Source organism: Lates calcarifer, linkage group LG11, assembly GCF_001640805.2.
Source record: "Lates calcarifer isolate ASB-BC8 linkage group LG11, TLL_Latcal_v3, whole genome shotgun sequence".
Classification (NCBI taxonomy): Eukaryota; Metazoa; Chordata; class Actinopteri; family Centropomidae; genus Lates; species Lates calcarifer.
Window position 1 is genome coordinate 21,372,254 of NC_066843.1, and position 15,193 is coordinate 21,387,446.

The 15,193-nt window shown below is 40.1% G+C and overlaps 1 protein-coding gene across 3 annotated transcripts in view; it reads left to right on the top strand.

Moving 5' to 3' along the window:
* LOC108898540 (potassium voltage-gated channel subfamily C member 1) overlaps window positions 1-15,193 on the top strand; it is a 74,246-nt gene that overhangs the window by 32,845 nt on the left and 26,208 nt on the right. For all 3 annotated transcript variants that reach the window (XM_018698443.2, XM_018698444.2, XM_018698442.2), the window contains exons 2-4: window positions 3,891-4,022; window positions 5,050-5,911; window positions 9,421-9,633. In XM_018698443.2, coding sequence (XP_018553959.1) covers window positions 3,891-4,022; window positions 5,050-5,911; window positions 9,421-9,633 — 1,207 coding nt within the window. The remainder of the gene's footprint in view (window positions 1-3,890; window positions 4,023-5,049; window positions 5,912-9,420; window positions 9,634-15,193) is intronic.

Genomic DNA, 15,193 nt, shown 5'->3' on the forward strand with positions numbered 1-15,193 from the left:
AAAACAAAATATAAAACATAGTCAAAGGAAATGACATGCACACAAACACAGCATCTGTAACATAACAGAGTAAAAACTAGCAAGAGTTAGTGGTTTAGATTGTTTTTACAGGACTACTGTGACCCAAGACAGTCCCATAGATTTGTAGTTTAGCTAACAAGGAAGGTAACTTCACATGCCATAGCATTGTAAATTATGCATCAATCCCACTCTGCTTGCAAATTTTAGTTTTCAGGTTTTTGTTTCTGTAAAAGCCTTCACAAACATTGCAAGGGACAAATATCACAATACAAAGTGAACGATAGAGCACTTATTCCACTGTGTGGAACATTAGCTCCAGCAAAGCTAACATGCAGAATGGATGAGACAGTTTCTCAGTAGCTGCAGATGGTGATACTTACAACTCTCCTCCTAGCCTAACTAACATTATACCAAGAACAAACAGGACAAATAATACTGCCTTACTGTCTCTGTCATAGCCTTTCTTTTTAAAATTATATTCGACTTAGGCTGTTTGTCTGCCATTACCCTGTCTCTGTTTTGTATGGTTAGCATACACCAGAATTTCCATTGTTTTCACGAATGTAATGGATCGCACCAATCGACTCAATTTATATCCCAATTCTACAGCCAGGGCTGCGTAGAAACACTGAATTTATTTTTCAGCTGACACACAGAAGGGGCAGCTAGCGGACTATGACGAGATATTCCATGAATAAAAGTGCATTAGATTATAACTGCCAATCCTACCTTAAAGTGCTAAGTGAGCAAATGTTAGCATGGTAGCATGTTTTCTTGTAAACAAGCAAAGTTCTGTTTAGATTCAAGTGTTACTCACTAACACACATAGTGCATATCTATAAGGCCTAATAAACATGTTGACAGCATATCTGTCCCCCGAAAAAATAACGTTTATGAAAGCAAATTTTACGATATTTTAAATAGTGTATTGTTGACATCCATGTGTATTAGCAGTCACTTTCCTCCTGCCCTTTGTTTGTACATTGCTGTGTTTCTTGGTGTGTTCCTGCCAACTGTAGATCAGTGGAATAGTGTGAAATCTTTGGCAGGAAGACACTGTCCTCTCAAAGAGAGCAACAATATTAGTGAGGTACTTTTCTTGATTTGAGCTTATGTTCAAGGGATAAAGCCCTCAAGCAGCCATAGTAATTACTGTGAACTAAGGCGTTGTTATTAAATAAGGTCAAAGTCTACATTGTTTTGCAGAAATGTCTTGGCACCTGCATGCACATAGACATGTCTGTACATTGTGTGTACAAAGAAAACCAGGACCCACTCATAAAAAAGCTGCTCTATAGCTCTCTCTATTAAAGGCTAAAAATAGTGTGCTAGTATTGTCATTGTTGGCCTGTTCGCATGCTGATGTCAGCATTTAGCTCACAGCGTCTCTCTCCCTTCAGCCTCACAGATTTTTAAAAATCTTAATCACTGGTTAAAGGCTGAAAACACACTTATTTCATTGACTTCTAGTAATAAATTTTTATATAATTTTGTATTATCATGTCCCTTGATTTGTCAGGTATTTAGTAGATTGACCAAAACCTGAGTATTACATCTCGAAACAGTTTCTATAAAATTACATACACCACGTGGAGACAAGAGGCTTGGATTGTACCTTATTTGTGCGTTGTTTGGATAAAATTGATTGCTAAATGAATACATGTAAATGAAATGTAAATGTGGTTATTTGTCCATCTCTCCTGTCTCTTCATAACTCTGAAGGAGCTGTGTTATTCACATATCTGACAGACAAATGGCTGCAGAGGTAATTTCCCTGCATCAATAAACTGTAAAAATACAAAAATAAAAGTGAGTGATACTGCAGCAATATCACATATGCAGCATGTACTCCGTTTGATACTGACCAAAAATTGATTGAGATTTTTTAACAAGGGGCAATATCCAGTTAAAGAAAGAGCTGGCCAAGGCAAGTTGAGAAGTTAAATGTTTCTGCTTTTAATAATAATGAGTGTGTGTGTGTGTGTGTGTGTGTGTAGGCTCAGAGATGAAGACAGACAGATGAAGTCTTCCTCTAATCCTCAGGGAGCAAATCAAGTCCCACAGCTTATTATCATGGTCTAATTTAACACTGCTATCTAGAGCTGCCCTGGATACACAAACACACACACACACACACACACACACACACACACACACACAGTATATATATAATTGTACACATATGCATGCATACATGCATGCACTTCAACATAGAGGCACAAAAATACTGCATGTGCACAGCATGTTAGCAGGCACACACACACACACACACACACACACACAGTCAGAATTGTTTAAAGGCATCATAGTGCTCTTTTATAGGGGGGCCAAAAAGCTTTAAAGTCATTATGGACTGCCAATAGAAAGTCTACAAGAATTTATTCAATCTGATGATATGTAGCAAACTAGGCTACACACAGTCAGTCTTAAATTTTAGCTCATTTGTAGTAATTTGCTATTAGTCTAATAAGCTGTAGCCTGTGGTAGACTGTGGAGTTTGCTGTTTGCTTTTCTGCAGCTTTATGCTTGTTGAAGAGGTGTTTTTATAGTTTTATTGGTGTTTCATTCAACACTGCTGTTATAACATCTTAAACCCAAATCAATCATTTCAAACCCTTGGAAAGGATCATGAAGGAGAACACAGCCATATCTGTTTATGAGATACTTAGTGGTAATTTGAAGTGTCACTTCCTCATAGCTCTGCAGAACATTTTAGAGCTCTCTAGCTCAGTGTTTTGGTTTTCCAGCACGACTTTACTGTTCTGGTTCAGTCACCACACTTTCATTAACCTGGTTTCCAGCAGCAGCAGGCAGCTGTTTTCACTGAAAAAGCACTGATAAACCCATCCCTGCTAGATGTGCTGGATGTGTAAATAGGCAACTGCTTTATAATAGTACAATATGACAATTTTTGGCTTACAGCTTGTTCTGCTGACTTCAGTCTTTTCCAGCTATAGCCACAAATTCTCTTTGATCAGTTGTTTCTCAGCATGTAGTGTCTGATCAACCTTTGCTGCAAAGTTCTAATCAGTTTCTTTTAGGCAGAGGATGCCAAATATGCAAATGTTTTGACAGTGAAAAAGTGAGGTGTCTCAGAATGGACAGCTCAGTATCTGCATCATTGTGAGGCAGGGCATTGCTGAGAATGAACACCTGGGTTAAATGGAAAGAAAGGGGTTTTGGACAATGCATAGGTAAAGACGTGGGACAAGGAACAGTTTTTATCCATATAAAAAATCTACACATATCTTTCACCACACACACACACACACAAACCACACACACATCATCAGCTGACATTTACCTGAGTTCTAAGATGGTCCTACACAACATATGTTTTCATAATGGCTCAGACCATAATGCATAACTCTCCTTATTCCTCCATTGTTTATGTATGCTCTTATTTTCTCTTTACATACACTGCACGCGCGCACACGCACACACACACACACACACACACACACACAAATATTCTGTGTACCTAATTTCTTTCACAGTCTTCATCCATCATCCTTTCCTCCCTCCCTCTACCTCTCTGACTGTGCCATTATCAATGGGATTGCAGCAGTGAATTTGCGCTGCATTAACAGCATTGCTCCACTCTTTTTCAGTGTGTTATTGGCACCCCCTATCTGCAGCCTGTTGGCACAGCCACTGCTTTCCACATACTGCAATGGCCCAAACCCCTCCTCCTCCACCAGCAATCACATGAACACCTAAATAGTAATGACAAATGCTTAAACTTGCCAGAAAAAAGTTGGTGTGCAGGTGTGATGGTTTCCTGTAGCTATATTTAAGTAAAAGAAGATTTAAGCTTCACGTACAAACTGTTACATTTCCCTAACCCTTCCCTCTGTCTCTTTCTGCAGTATGTGGCATTTGGCTCACTCTTCTTCATCCTCCTTTCCATCTCCACCTTCTGCCTGGAGACCCATGAAGCCTTCAACACCATCTACAACAAAACGGAGAATGTCACCATCGGCAATGTGACGCATGAGGAGGTGAGGATTGCTTTGTTACTCTTAGAGATGGTAATGCAACCCTTAAAGGGATACTCTGGCAGTTCACTATTGCTCTCTGAAAAAGTTTGGAAATATGTGAGAGACAGATTAAAAACTGAACTGAAGCAGCAGAAGCAGAGATATCCCATTTTTTAGTCTCTATGATGGGACAGCCTCAATGCTCAATCCTACATTTCCCATGATGCAACTAATCGCATCCATTCGTTAGACCCACCTTGCCAAATGACTACCAAATGAGTAGTCTTGAAGCCCACGCCGAGATAACCCTGATGGCAGGTTTTGGCTTTGTCGGACCTGACAATGCTCCTCCAGATCCACAGATGGGATTACGCATTTGTTTTCATAGTTATACTGCTCATCAAATAGTGAACTGACATTTAGTATAGTTTATAGTTTAGTTTGTTACATTTTATTTTAGGGACCATGTAAAAAAAACATTAACCTCATGCAAAGAGCAATTATATACTGTACTGTTTCTCAACCAAACCAGTCGAGGCAGATGGCTGCCCACCCTGAATCCGGTTCTGCTCAAGGAAATCTTTCCTTGCCACTGTCGCCTAACGCTGCTCATGGTGGGAATTGTTGGGTCTCTCTAGGTAAATACCTATTTTAAGGAGTATGATCTAGACCTGCTCTATATGAAAAGTGCCTTGAGATGACTTTTGTTGTGATTTGGCGTTTTATAAATAAAATTGAATTGAATTGAATTGAATGTACTGTACCAGATGCAGAAGTGATCGAAAGGTTTAGGTCGAATTTAGTTAGAACTGCCCTAATATGATCTATGGTCTATACACCCAAAGAGGAATTGCCAGAGAAAATTTTACTTGTGACAGGAAGTGAGAAAAGAGTGGTGCTAAAGGCCAAGAACAGATAAATGGTGGAACAATATGCCAAGGAAACATGGTATTGTGCCTCCAGGCATATACCTTGTAATGAATTAATAAATGAATGACTAAAGGTCTGATAAATTCAACTAATGCTTTATTTTTTCTCCACCCTACAGGTAGTGTATGAAGTGGTAACAGATGGCTGGCTGACATATGTGGAGGGTGTCTGTGTCATCTGGTTCACCATTGAGGTGATGCTGCGCGTCATCTTCTGTCCTGACAAGGCAGAGTTCTTCCGCAGCGCCCTTAACATCATAGACTTCGTGGCCATTGTGCCCTTTTACCTGGAGGTGGCGCTGAGTGGCCTCTCCTCCAAAACAGCCAAAGATGTGCTGAGCTTCCTGCGTGTGGTGCGCTTTGTTCGTATCCTGCGTATATTCAAGCTTACCCGCCACTTTGTTGGTTTACGGGTCCTGGGCCACACTCTGCGGGCGAGCACCAACGAGTTCCTGCTGCTCATCATCTTTCTGGCGCTGGGCGTCCTCATCTTTGCTACCATGATCTATTACGCTGAACGCATTGGTGCTGACCCAGATGATCCAACGGCTGCAGCCCACACCAATTTCAAGAACATCCCCATTGGCTTCTGGTGGGCTGTGGTGACCATGACCACGCTGGGCTATGGGGATATGTACCCTGAGACGTGGTCAGGAATGCTGGTGGGTGCCCTCTGCGCCTTGGCTGGTGTGCTGACCATTGCCATGCCTGTGCCCGTCATTGTCAACAACTTTGGCATGTATTATTCCCTGGCCATGGCCAAGCAGAAGCTCCCCAAGAAGAGGAACAAGCACATCCCCCGTGCACCACAGCCAGGCAGCCCCAACTACTGCAAGCCAGACGCCCTGGCCATGGCAACTGCCTCACCCCACAGGCTGATGGGCAATGTGCTTGGGCCAGGCATGGTGGGATCAGGCAGCATGATGGGTACCGGAGACTGCCCACTGGCGCAGGAGGAGATCATTGAGATCAACAGGGCAGGTGAGTAGTTGAACAGAGCTGATGTTCATGCATGTATGAATTCCAGTTGGATTTGAGAGTGTGTTGCTATGAAGGAGAAATTGAAAAGCAGCCTTGATAGTATCATATTGTCACATGCATGGCCCACATAGCAGTTTGGGACTGAATGAAATAAATTTGCTGAGATCTGCTCATGGGGGGGAATCGTTCACCTTAGTTCAATTTTTATACCCATATGTCTCTTAATCCCAGGATCAAACCTTGCAATGGAGATTTCTGATCATCTGTTGATCTGATTGTTTTTTAGATTAATTGATTTTTTTTCATTTACTTAACTGCCAATTGCTCAAAACCCAAAGGTATTCAAAAAAAAAAAAGATTTTGATATGATATATTTAGATTGTGCATGGGATGCCTGTTATTTTGACAGATAAGAGAGCCTTGTTGTGTATTGATTTTCCTATCTATAATATCAAAACTCTGAAGCTTAATATTTTTAAACCAGTCAGCACCAACTGATTTAAATGAATAATCATTATCAAGCATTATCAAGATAGTTCTTTCCTTACTTGTGGGATAATTGGCTAATTGTCTAAACACTCATTTGAAAACTGTGTCAATAAAAAATAGCTCTTTGAAACATGTATTAGATTTTTTCTAATATCATGTCTTACCATGAAACACCAAAATTTACAGTCCTTGAATTTCATTGGTAAAGTCTCTATACAGTAAATGGCTTTAATTGGATGTAAGCATTGAAATGTGGCTGTTATTGAGCAATATAGGTCATGGATTTGTGTATTTATGTGTGTGGACTTTGATTTTATTTTGGACATGCTTTAGTATGGTTTGTCTTTGATACTTAGAGATTTCCAAGTTAATCACTGGAATGGCCTTAACAAAAATGATTATATAAAACTGTCAGTTTCTTATTTTCCTATCAACCATAGGTCAGATTTCAAGCACTGAACTGATGTGAGAAGTGTGAACTCTAACAGGGTTTGAAGCCGTAAATAACTTACCGATGTCCTCGTTCTTCCTGGACTGGAATACACTAAAATAGATTTTAATTTACGATGGGACAAAAGAGCTGGGAAAAAAGCTTATTACTTTCTTTTGACAAATCTTTCTCTTTCTTCTCCCAGCCAGATGCTGTACTGCCAGTGCTGTGTGTGTGTGTGGTGGCTTGATGCTTGTGGTAGAGTTGTTGTGTGTGCCTTTGCATGATTTAAGGTTTAGAACTATGAATAAGTTTGAGATTGGCTGTCCACCACAGTGTTTGGCAGCAAACTAACATGTAATCAGTGTGTGTGTGTGTGTGTGTGTGTAGTAACCAATATTTGACTCTTCTCACTGTGACTCATTTTTGCATCAGCATGTTTTTTTTCCCTTTTTTTGGCCCTACACGTGTTGGCTACACGCTATTGCTGTAGCCCAACAGGGTAACTGTGCAGATGATGGTTGACCCAAATGAAGAGCGAATACATTCCTTAATTACATATAAATTATTCATCAGTTTATCATGGTCACTGTTGGAATGTTTTCATAATGATTGTGGAGATCCTTTACTCACCTGGCCCTAGTTCCCAGAGTTTGAACCCTAATGACTGGTGATACCCTGATTTTTCCTCCAGCACCACTTTGTGGTTTGGTTTTGGGTGATGTCCCAACAACTACTGGATAAATTGCCCTGACGTTTCTGACATTCGTGTTCCCCTCTGGATGAATTGTCGAAACTTTGTTGGTCTCTTCTCATCTAGTTCCACCATAAGGTCTACATTTTAATGTGACAAGTGGATTTGGCCCACTTTTAAACCCAAATTAGTGGCACCAACTACTTATAGAAGGATGAATTTCTATTGGATTGATTGTCATTTGAGGGGGGTCATGGTTCCAGATTAATTGCCTGAACCATCAAAAATCTGGCTCACGGACAATCGTTTGGAGTCTTGACAAGTCAGAATTTTTTCAGCTGCCTTGGACTTGGTGTGTCTCCCCCCATGACTGCTGCAAGAAGATCCCTTAGTGAGTTCATACTACAATTTCACAAAGTAACCTTGTAACTTCCTTTCTCTCATTTTGTTTAATTTGCTGACAATACAACCATCGTGTTTGAATAAACTTCAATGGAATTGTCAATGGACAAAACCAGCAGGGGTTCTATGTTTGCATCAGTGTGAGCCTAAGAGCTGCAGGTTCTAACTGTGCAGAAAGGCCAATTAAAGAAATGCACAGTGTCTACTCAGCATAAGGTGATGACAATGGCAAACATAATACCTGCTGAATATAGTCTGAGAACTGTCAGTGTGACTAAACTCCATCCAAAGTACTTGGTAGATAATTGAATAGCTTCAGAAACCCCCATCCCCCATTCTCCTCTCCAGTGTCAGATTCACATCTCCTTGCACCGTCAGCTGTGTAGAGGTGAGGAAGGAGCCAATGATTGTACTTATCTCCCTAGCTCTCTTTTTCATTCTTTACATAACTATTTGTGTCACTTTTCATGTGAACAACTGAGTGCAAAACAAATGAATGTCTTCCTGGAGAGACTGTGAAAATGTGGGCCATTATTCCCATATTTAAACAATAGCATGTCTCCCCCATCTCTGATGCGGTGAGATGTTGAGCCACAGGTTGATTTTAGATGTGGTTAAACAGCATGTCTTACAAACTAGTTCTGACAGACCATAAAACATCCATAAAGCTGTCAGTGTAATCCATCAGAATTGCTTGTCAGATGGTCATAGCTTTAGAAACCCCTTCCCTAATCTCACCATCATTTGATGTTGAAACTAGGAGGTTGGGGGCTGTGTCCGACCATTTTCAAAACTTTCAAACATTCACAGTCACTTAATACTGTTGTTGGTCAACTATGTCCAACTATACTTTCAAGCTCTCTTTTTTTAAATTCCCTGCACAACTACCCACTTTTCATGTTAACAACTGAGTTCAACAGTTTTTCAGCAAAACTTGTCTCTGTTTATTGTGTGCTGCCATTTTTTTTTTTCTCTCCTTCTCTTTGTGCAGTCCCTCTCATTCAGTGCTGTTAAATGCTGTGTGTAAGGGCATGAAGTCTGTGTGTGTGTATAACCTGCTTTGGTGCAGTGTGTCGGTCATGTGATCAGGATAACTATAACAAGGCACTAACGCTCTAACACCCTCCTCTTTTCGTCTCTTGTCTGTCATTTCTCCATCCTTTCTTTTCCCTGTTTGATTTTATTTTGCCTTCTAACCGTTTTTCTCCACCCCATCCCCTTCCTCCTGCTTCTGGTTTTCATCTCCTAATCCCTTCTCCTTGTCCTCCTCTATGTCACTCCTCACCACCTCTGGTCTTATCTCTCTTCTCCATTTTTATCGCTTCTATGCCCCCCACCTCTCTCCTGACCATTAATCTTCTCTATCCTCACTTCCCCTCTACCTCACCCTCTCTCAACTTATTTATTTATTATTTATTATTTCTCCTTTTATTTCTGCCACTTTTCTTTACCTCCACTGCTGCCCATCTCTCCACCTCTCCTCCCCTCTCCCAGACTCTAAGCAGAATGGCGACACAGCAGCCAATGCAGCAGCCCTGGCCAATGAGGACTGTCCCACCATTGACCAGGTCCTTGGGGATGAGCGGAGCCCAGCCACAGGGGGCCTCGGCTCAACCACTAGCCGTGAGCGTTACCCGCATGACCGGGCCTGCTTCCTGCTGAGTGCTGGGGAGTTCCAGCGCACGACAGACGGGAACGTTCGGAAAGGTAGGAGGGCGGAGGGGTGGACAAGGAGGATTGAGAGGGGGGGAGGAGGAGGAGGAGGGGTGGAGGGAGGGCTGAACTACAGTGACAGCAGTGGGCTGTCGCTCAATGCATGGTCATGATTGATACTGACAGTGTGTGTAGTGTGCAAATTCATCAACACACACATAGCAGACACATAGCACACATACTTAATTACATACATACAAGGACAAAATAATAGGAACACTCAAGAATATATAGTAAAATGCATTTTGATAATGTTCCGATAATGCTCTTTATCTGCAGAATGTGTCTCTCACAATTATCTATCTAGCTATCTATGTATATGTGTGTGTATATATATATACACACACGTGCACACACACACACACATATATATATAATTGTATTTCAAGTACTCAAGAAGCCCAGTTTCTTCTAAGTTACAACACACACAAACACCCAACATATCACATTTCCCCTCACTCCCCTCCATCATTTTAGGCTGTCAACTCACCTTCCCCAAAAGGCTCACTCCCTTCAGACCTATCTCCTGTGGCACAATAATATATCAATGTGCACTGAATGCCATTGATATTTAAGCCAGTGGTTCTGCGCATTTCCACCTTCAAACTACATCTGTAGTAAAATAAGTCCCCTTCATGCATTTATCCTGCATCTGTACTGCAGAGGTACTGCAGAGGTTGCTGCAGCACGATCATCTGCACTGATGTTGACTGTGACTGGATTTACTGTAGTGGAACACAAAACTATTCGTGACAGTTTTTCTGTGAATTGTGGTCAAAGAATGTAATATTTAAATTCTGCACTGAGGTGGATCAACAGTCACCCAGCAACACTAAATGCAGAATAATGCTGGTTTTCTGTGTATGCTGTATTCTGTGTTCATCACAGCTGATACAGTTCTTTGTGTTAAGCTCTGTTCATACAGCTAAACAATTTCATTTCAAAACACTGTCCGTTATTAGGATTATAATATTACCTGTAATTGTTGATACCGAGAGGTATTAGGATACAGGTAACATTGGTGCTATTCTACTTTTTTACTGTCAACAAATCCCATGAAAAAAACAAAAGACGTTTAGTAGTGAGCTTCACCAATGTGTTATATATCATGCTTTGGATACACACACAGTTTTTGTTAGTAGAATCAATTCATTGTTAATTATGGACAATTAATGGGATTTGATTTGTTGACAGTAAGAAAAATAGAAAATATCTCGAGCCTCATCCTTTAAAGTGCTAACATCATGCACTCACTGGAACTTTCTTGCAATATTTTAATATTTAGATTTGTTTTCTGGGTGTCTTGTTTTGAAATGAAACTCTTCATGTGTAAATCATGTTTTTTTTTTTTAATCTAATCTGGCACAGACAGATCAGATGAATGTCTTTCTGTTCTCTTTCATCACATCAGATTTCTTCATTGTCATTGTCCGCTGTCTCTTCCTCACCCTGTAACTCACTATATAGTTTATTTTTCACATCTTTTAAAGCTACAATTCATTAACTGTTCATTCTTTCTCTCTCTCTCTCTCTCTCTCTCTCCCCATATTCAATTCTTTCTCATTTTCTGTCTCCTTTCTTTGCCCTGTTCTCACATTGCCTCGTTTTCTCCCTGTTTTCCCTCTCTATTTCATCCCGATTTCCCTGCTGGTCTTTCCTCTCTTATTTCCCTCATCTTCCATTCAATTTGTCTTTATATTTCCTGCTACCATCTTGCTACTTCCTACTGTTACCTCAACATACTAACACTAAAATAACTCTCTTCACCTTTCACAACACACTATGCACCCCTCTACACACTCCCCACATGCTATTTACCTGGATTCACATAAATACACGCCCACACACACAGACGTCTCAGAGTCCAGCAGTGTGACATCCTCCCTGGGAGAGGAGTGGTTCAGGCCAGAGGGGCCTCTGCTACAGCAGGACCTCAGTGTTCATTCCACCTCCTCTTGGATCAAACCATAGAAGCACAACGGTAACACTTCCACACAGTGCATGAAACATGAAAATCTAGATTTAAATTAGATTATATTAGATTAGACTAGACCAGACAAAACTAGATTATATTAGATTAGATTAGAGTTTTACCAGATAAGAGTAAATTAGAAAAGAATAGATTGAAACATGCTAAACTTGATTCAGTTAGACCAGAGTAATTTAGGTTAAATTTAACCAGCTCATATTGGACTAGACTACACAGCAGTAAAATTTGTTAAATTAAACTAGACTAAACTAATACTTTGCATAGATTAGACCAGACCAGATCAATTTAATTAGACTAAAGTAGATTTTATGAGACTACTCTGGACTAGATGATAAATAAATAAAAAGAATATAATAAATAAAAGGAAATTATATCACATTGGATTAGTGTAATTTAGAAAAGATTAAGACACTAGACTAGGTTAAATTAGACTAGACTAAACTTGATCAGATAACACTAGACTAGATTAGGCTTGACTGGGTCAAACCTGATTATATTAAAATAATAGAAAATACTGACTACAGTGGACTAGGTCAGGTTAGAGTGATTTAGATTACACTAGACTACATTAGATTAGATTTTAGTAAAATAGATTACCATAGATGCGATTAGATAGGGATGGATTAGACTACTCTAGACTAAATTAGATTAGAATATATTATTGCATTATATCTTTATTTATTAAATTAACTGTGTTCAATTAAATATGTTAATGTGCATTTGCATCACATTTCAGCAAAACAGGAAACAGAAAACAACTGAAGATGAAATTGACAGAAAAATAAAAAAAAGGATTCAGTGCATGCAAAGTAGTAAGGTAAACTTGTAGAGTAGAAGTGGAGTCTATTAGAGTACAGCAGAGAGACACAAATACAGAGTTTCTACACTATAGAGAAAAAAAACACAATGAAGTGACAAAGTTGGGATGAGTTCCACCCACAGAAATAACGTCTAGATCAGTCTTAGATCACACACACACACACACACACACACACAGAGTTATATTTGTGCCTCAATTTTGTGCACATAGTTTTTGACATTTTGAGAGAAGAGAAAAGTCAGAAAATGATTTTTTGCCAGCACATAAGTTATATTTTGTAGAGAAATCAAATCTTTTGCAATTTTAGAGAAATCAAATCTTTTGCAAAGGTTCATAGTATTACTCTATCAGTGCTTCCCTACAAGCTAAATTTTATGGCAAAATCAAAATCAATGTATTCCTTTGGAATTGTTGCAGATTGTTAGTAGATTTACTCACAGGGGTGAAGTAAAACTGTGCACATATTTTTTGTGTGAAGTTTAAGTTTGATAATCAAATCTGAGCTCTTAGAGGAAGTTGTCTTGACATGGACTATTTAGGGAGCACAGCATTAGAGTAGATGGAGGAGTCTAAGCTAATTCACAAAAAGGTTGCAGTTATGAGACAGGTACAAATACATCTCTAGAACAAACTGTGAGAACTTGTTGTTCAGTAAGCAACCGAGCTAACCAGCTTGCACTTATGTGGATAATAGCAAATGTGCACAAACATTAAGTGGCACAAGAGGCAGATTTAGTTGTTCAAATTAAATTGCTTATGTGGTTGCCAAAAATATTGATAATGCCATTGATTAATAATATAAAATGCCCCAGTTACACATAAGTTCCTCTGTAAAGGCCGAATATACTGTAAAAACAGTGTTAATGGACCTAATGTAAAGGAGAAAACCAAATCCCTGAAAAAAGAATCAGCACTCACAGTTGTACACACACACACACACACACACACACACACACACATCCTTGCAGCACTTCACTGAACAAACTGTGTGACTGCGAGCATGGCTGTATGACTGGCTGTATGAGTAAATGCATGACTCTGTACTGTTTATTAGCCTATTCATGTGTGAGAGCGATATGCATTTCCTCTTTACATCTACAGTATGTTATAACCACCAGGGAAAACAGGTCATGGGGTCAAAGTTGGTCTAAAGGTTAAAGTCCGGGTCCATGTCTGATGCTTGCTGTTGCTGTTGTTATTATTATTTTGTTGTTGTTGTGTTACTGTCTCCTTCCCCAGGTTGTATCAGGTCATGCGTTTGTACGTTGGCTCTTGTTGGTCTGTGTTACACTATCCATCTGTCTGTTTGTCTGTTTCTCCATTTTTTTCTTTGTTTGTTTCTGTCTGTACGTCCGTCCTCTGTGTGTCTGTATTTTGTGTGTAGCTGTTTTCCCCTCCTCCTGCTCCTCCTCTTCCTCCTCCTTCTCCTCCTCTCACCCGGTCTCCTCTCACTCTGGTACTTACAGATAGGGGTTGGGGCTGAGGGGGTGGTGGGGTGCCATGAAAACACTCACTGTCATATATCCCCACCCTGAAAGCACTTTGGGTCAACCTGGTTTCAAATGGGCCAGGGAGGTCTTATTCCCAAACGTCTTTTGGGGGGATGTTGCCTGGTCTTTCCATACTTTGCTTTATGGACAAAACTTTATGATACAAGTGACTTGGTTTGCAGATTGTACAGTGTATTTAGGACACACTGTCCTAATGGGATCAATAATATATTACTGGGAATCAAAATCAAAATGAAAAGTATTTTGTACTGAGTTTTTCTCCAAAAAAGTCTGAAAATCAACCAAAATAAAGCAATAAATGGGAATTTGTTTAAACCTGTTTGTTTTGGGATGGGTGCCAGAGTGACAGCGACTACTGCACACTGGTCGGGTTGTTGCCCCACCAGGAGAGTGAGAGTTGGTTGCTGATTGGTTGGTTGGTTGGTTTCCTCTGTCTTCTTCTCTGGAACTGAGCTCAGGTCAGTTTTTACAGCGCAGCCCACAGAGAGCACTGTTTTGTTTAACAACAGACTTGGCTCCAACCATTGCATTGCATAAGGGGCTCAGATTGATATGATATTTCAAGAAACAATTTTGTATATTTGATTTACAAAAAGGTTTTTAAAAAGCTCCCATTGTACTTTCAAATGAGTACAATGCCTTTTGTAGTTGAGCTGCGTCTAACTCTCTGTCAGGCTGGGCTGGAACACTGACTGCTGTAGTAGTGCTTCGAAGGTCTACGTTAGCTAACAAGAAAGCTTATGTTTTTATTTCAAGGACAAAGACACGAAAAATCCAGACAGACCAACAGATAGATGAGCAGGCAGGCAGAAAGAAAGAACAGACAAAACTCTTATCCTAAAAACAAACACACACACACTCACACACATTCAGGTAAGTATAAGAACAACTTCGAAGGGCTGTGGTGACTAGCATAGCGGTGGCACTGTTGGCTGTGCTGCGATGGCCTCTTAGCTTTCTCTCTCTGCACTCCAAAAGCTTCAAATCCTTGGGGTGGGGGGGTGGGGAGGGGCACAAACAAAGAAACTATTAGCTGACTACCTCTGGAAAAAAAGTGCTTTATTTATCTTTTCTTTAGTTCTTACATTTGTAGCTGGTCAAGTTTCTTGGCAAGATAAATCAAGCACATCTGAACATTTCACAGTTTGCAAATTCACATACATTTCAAAATGGTCGCTAGGCTTTTGCTTTAAAAGTGCCACCAGGGCTCTCTTCCAATCCGTCTACAACACT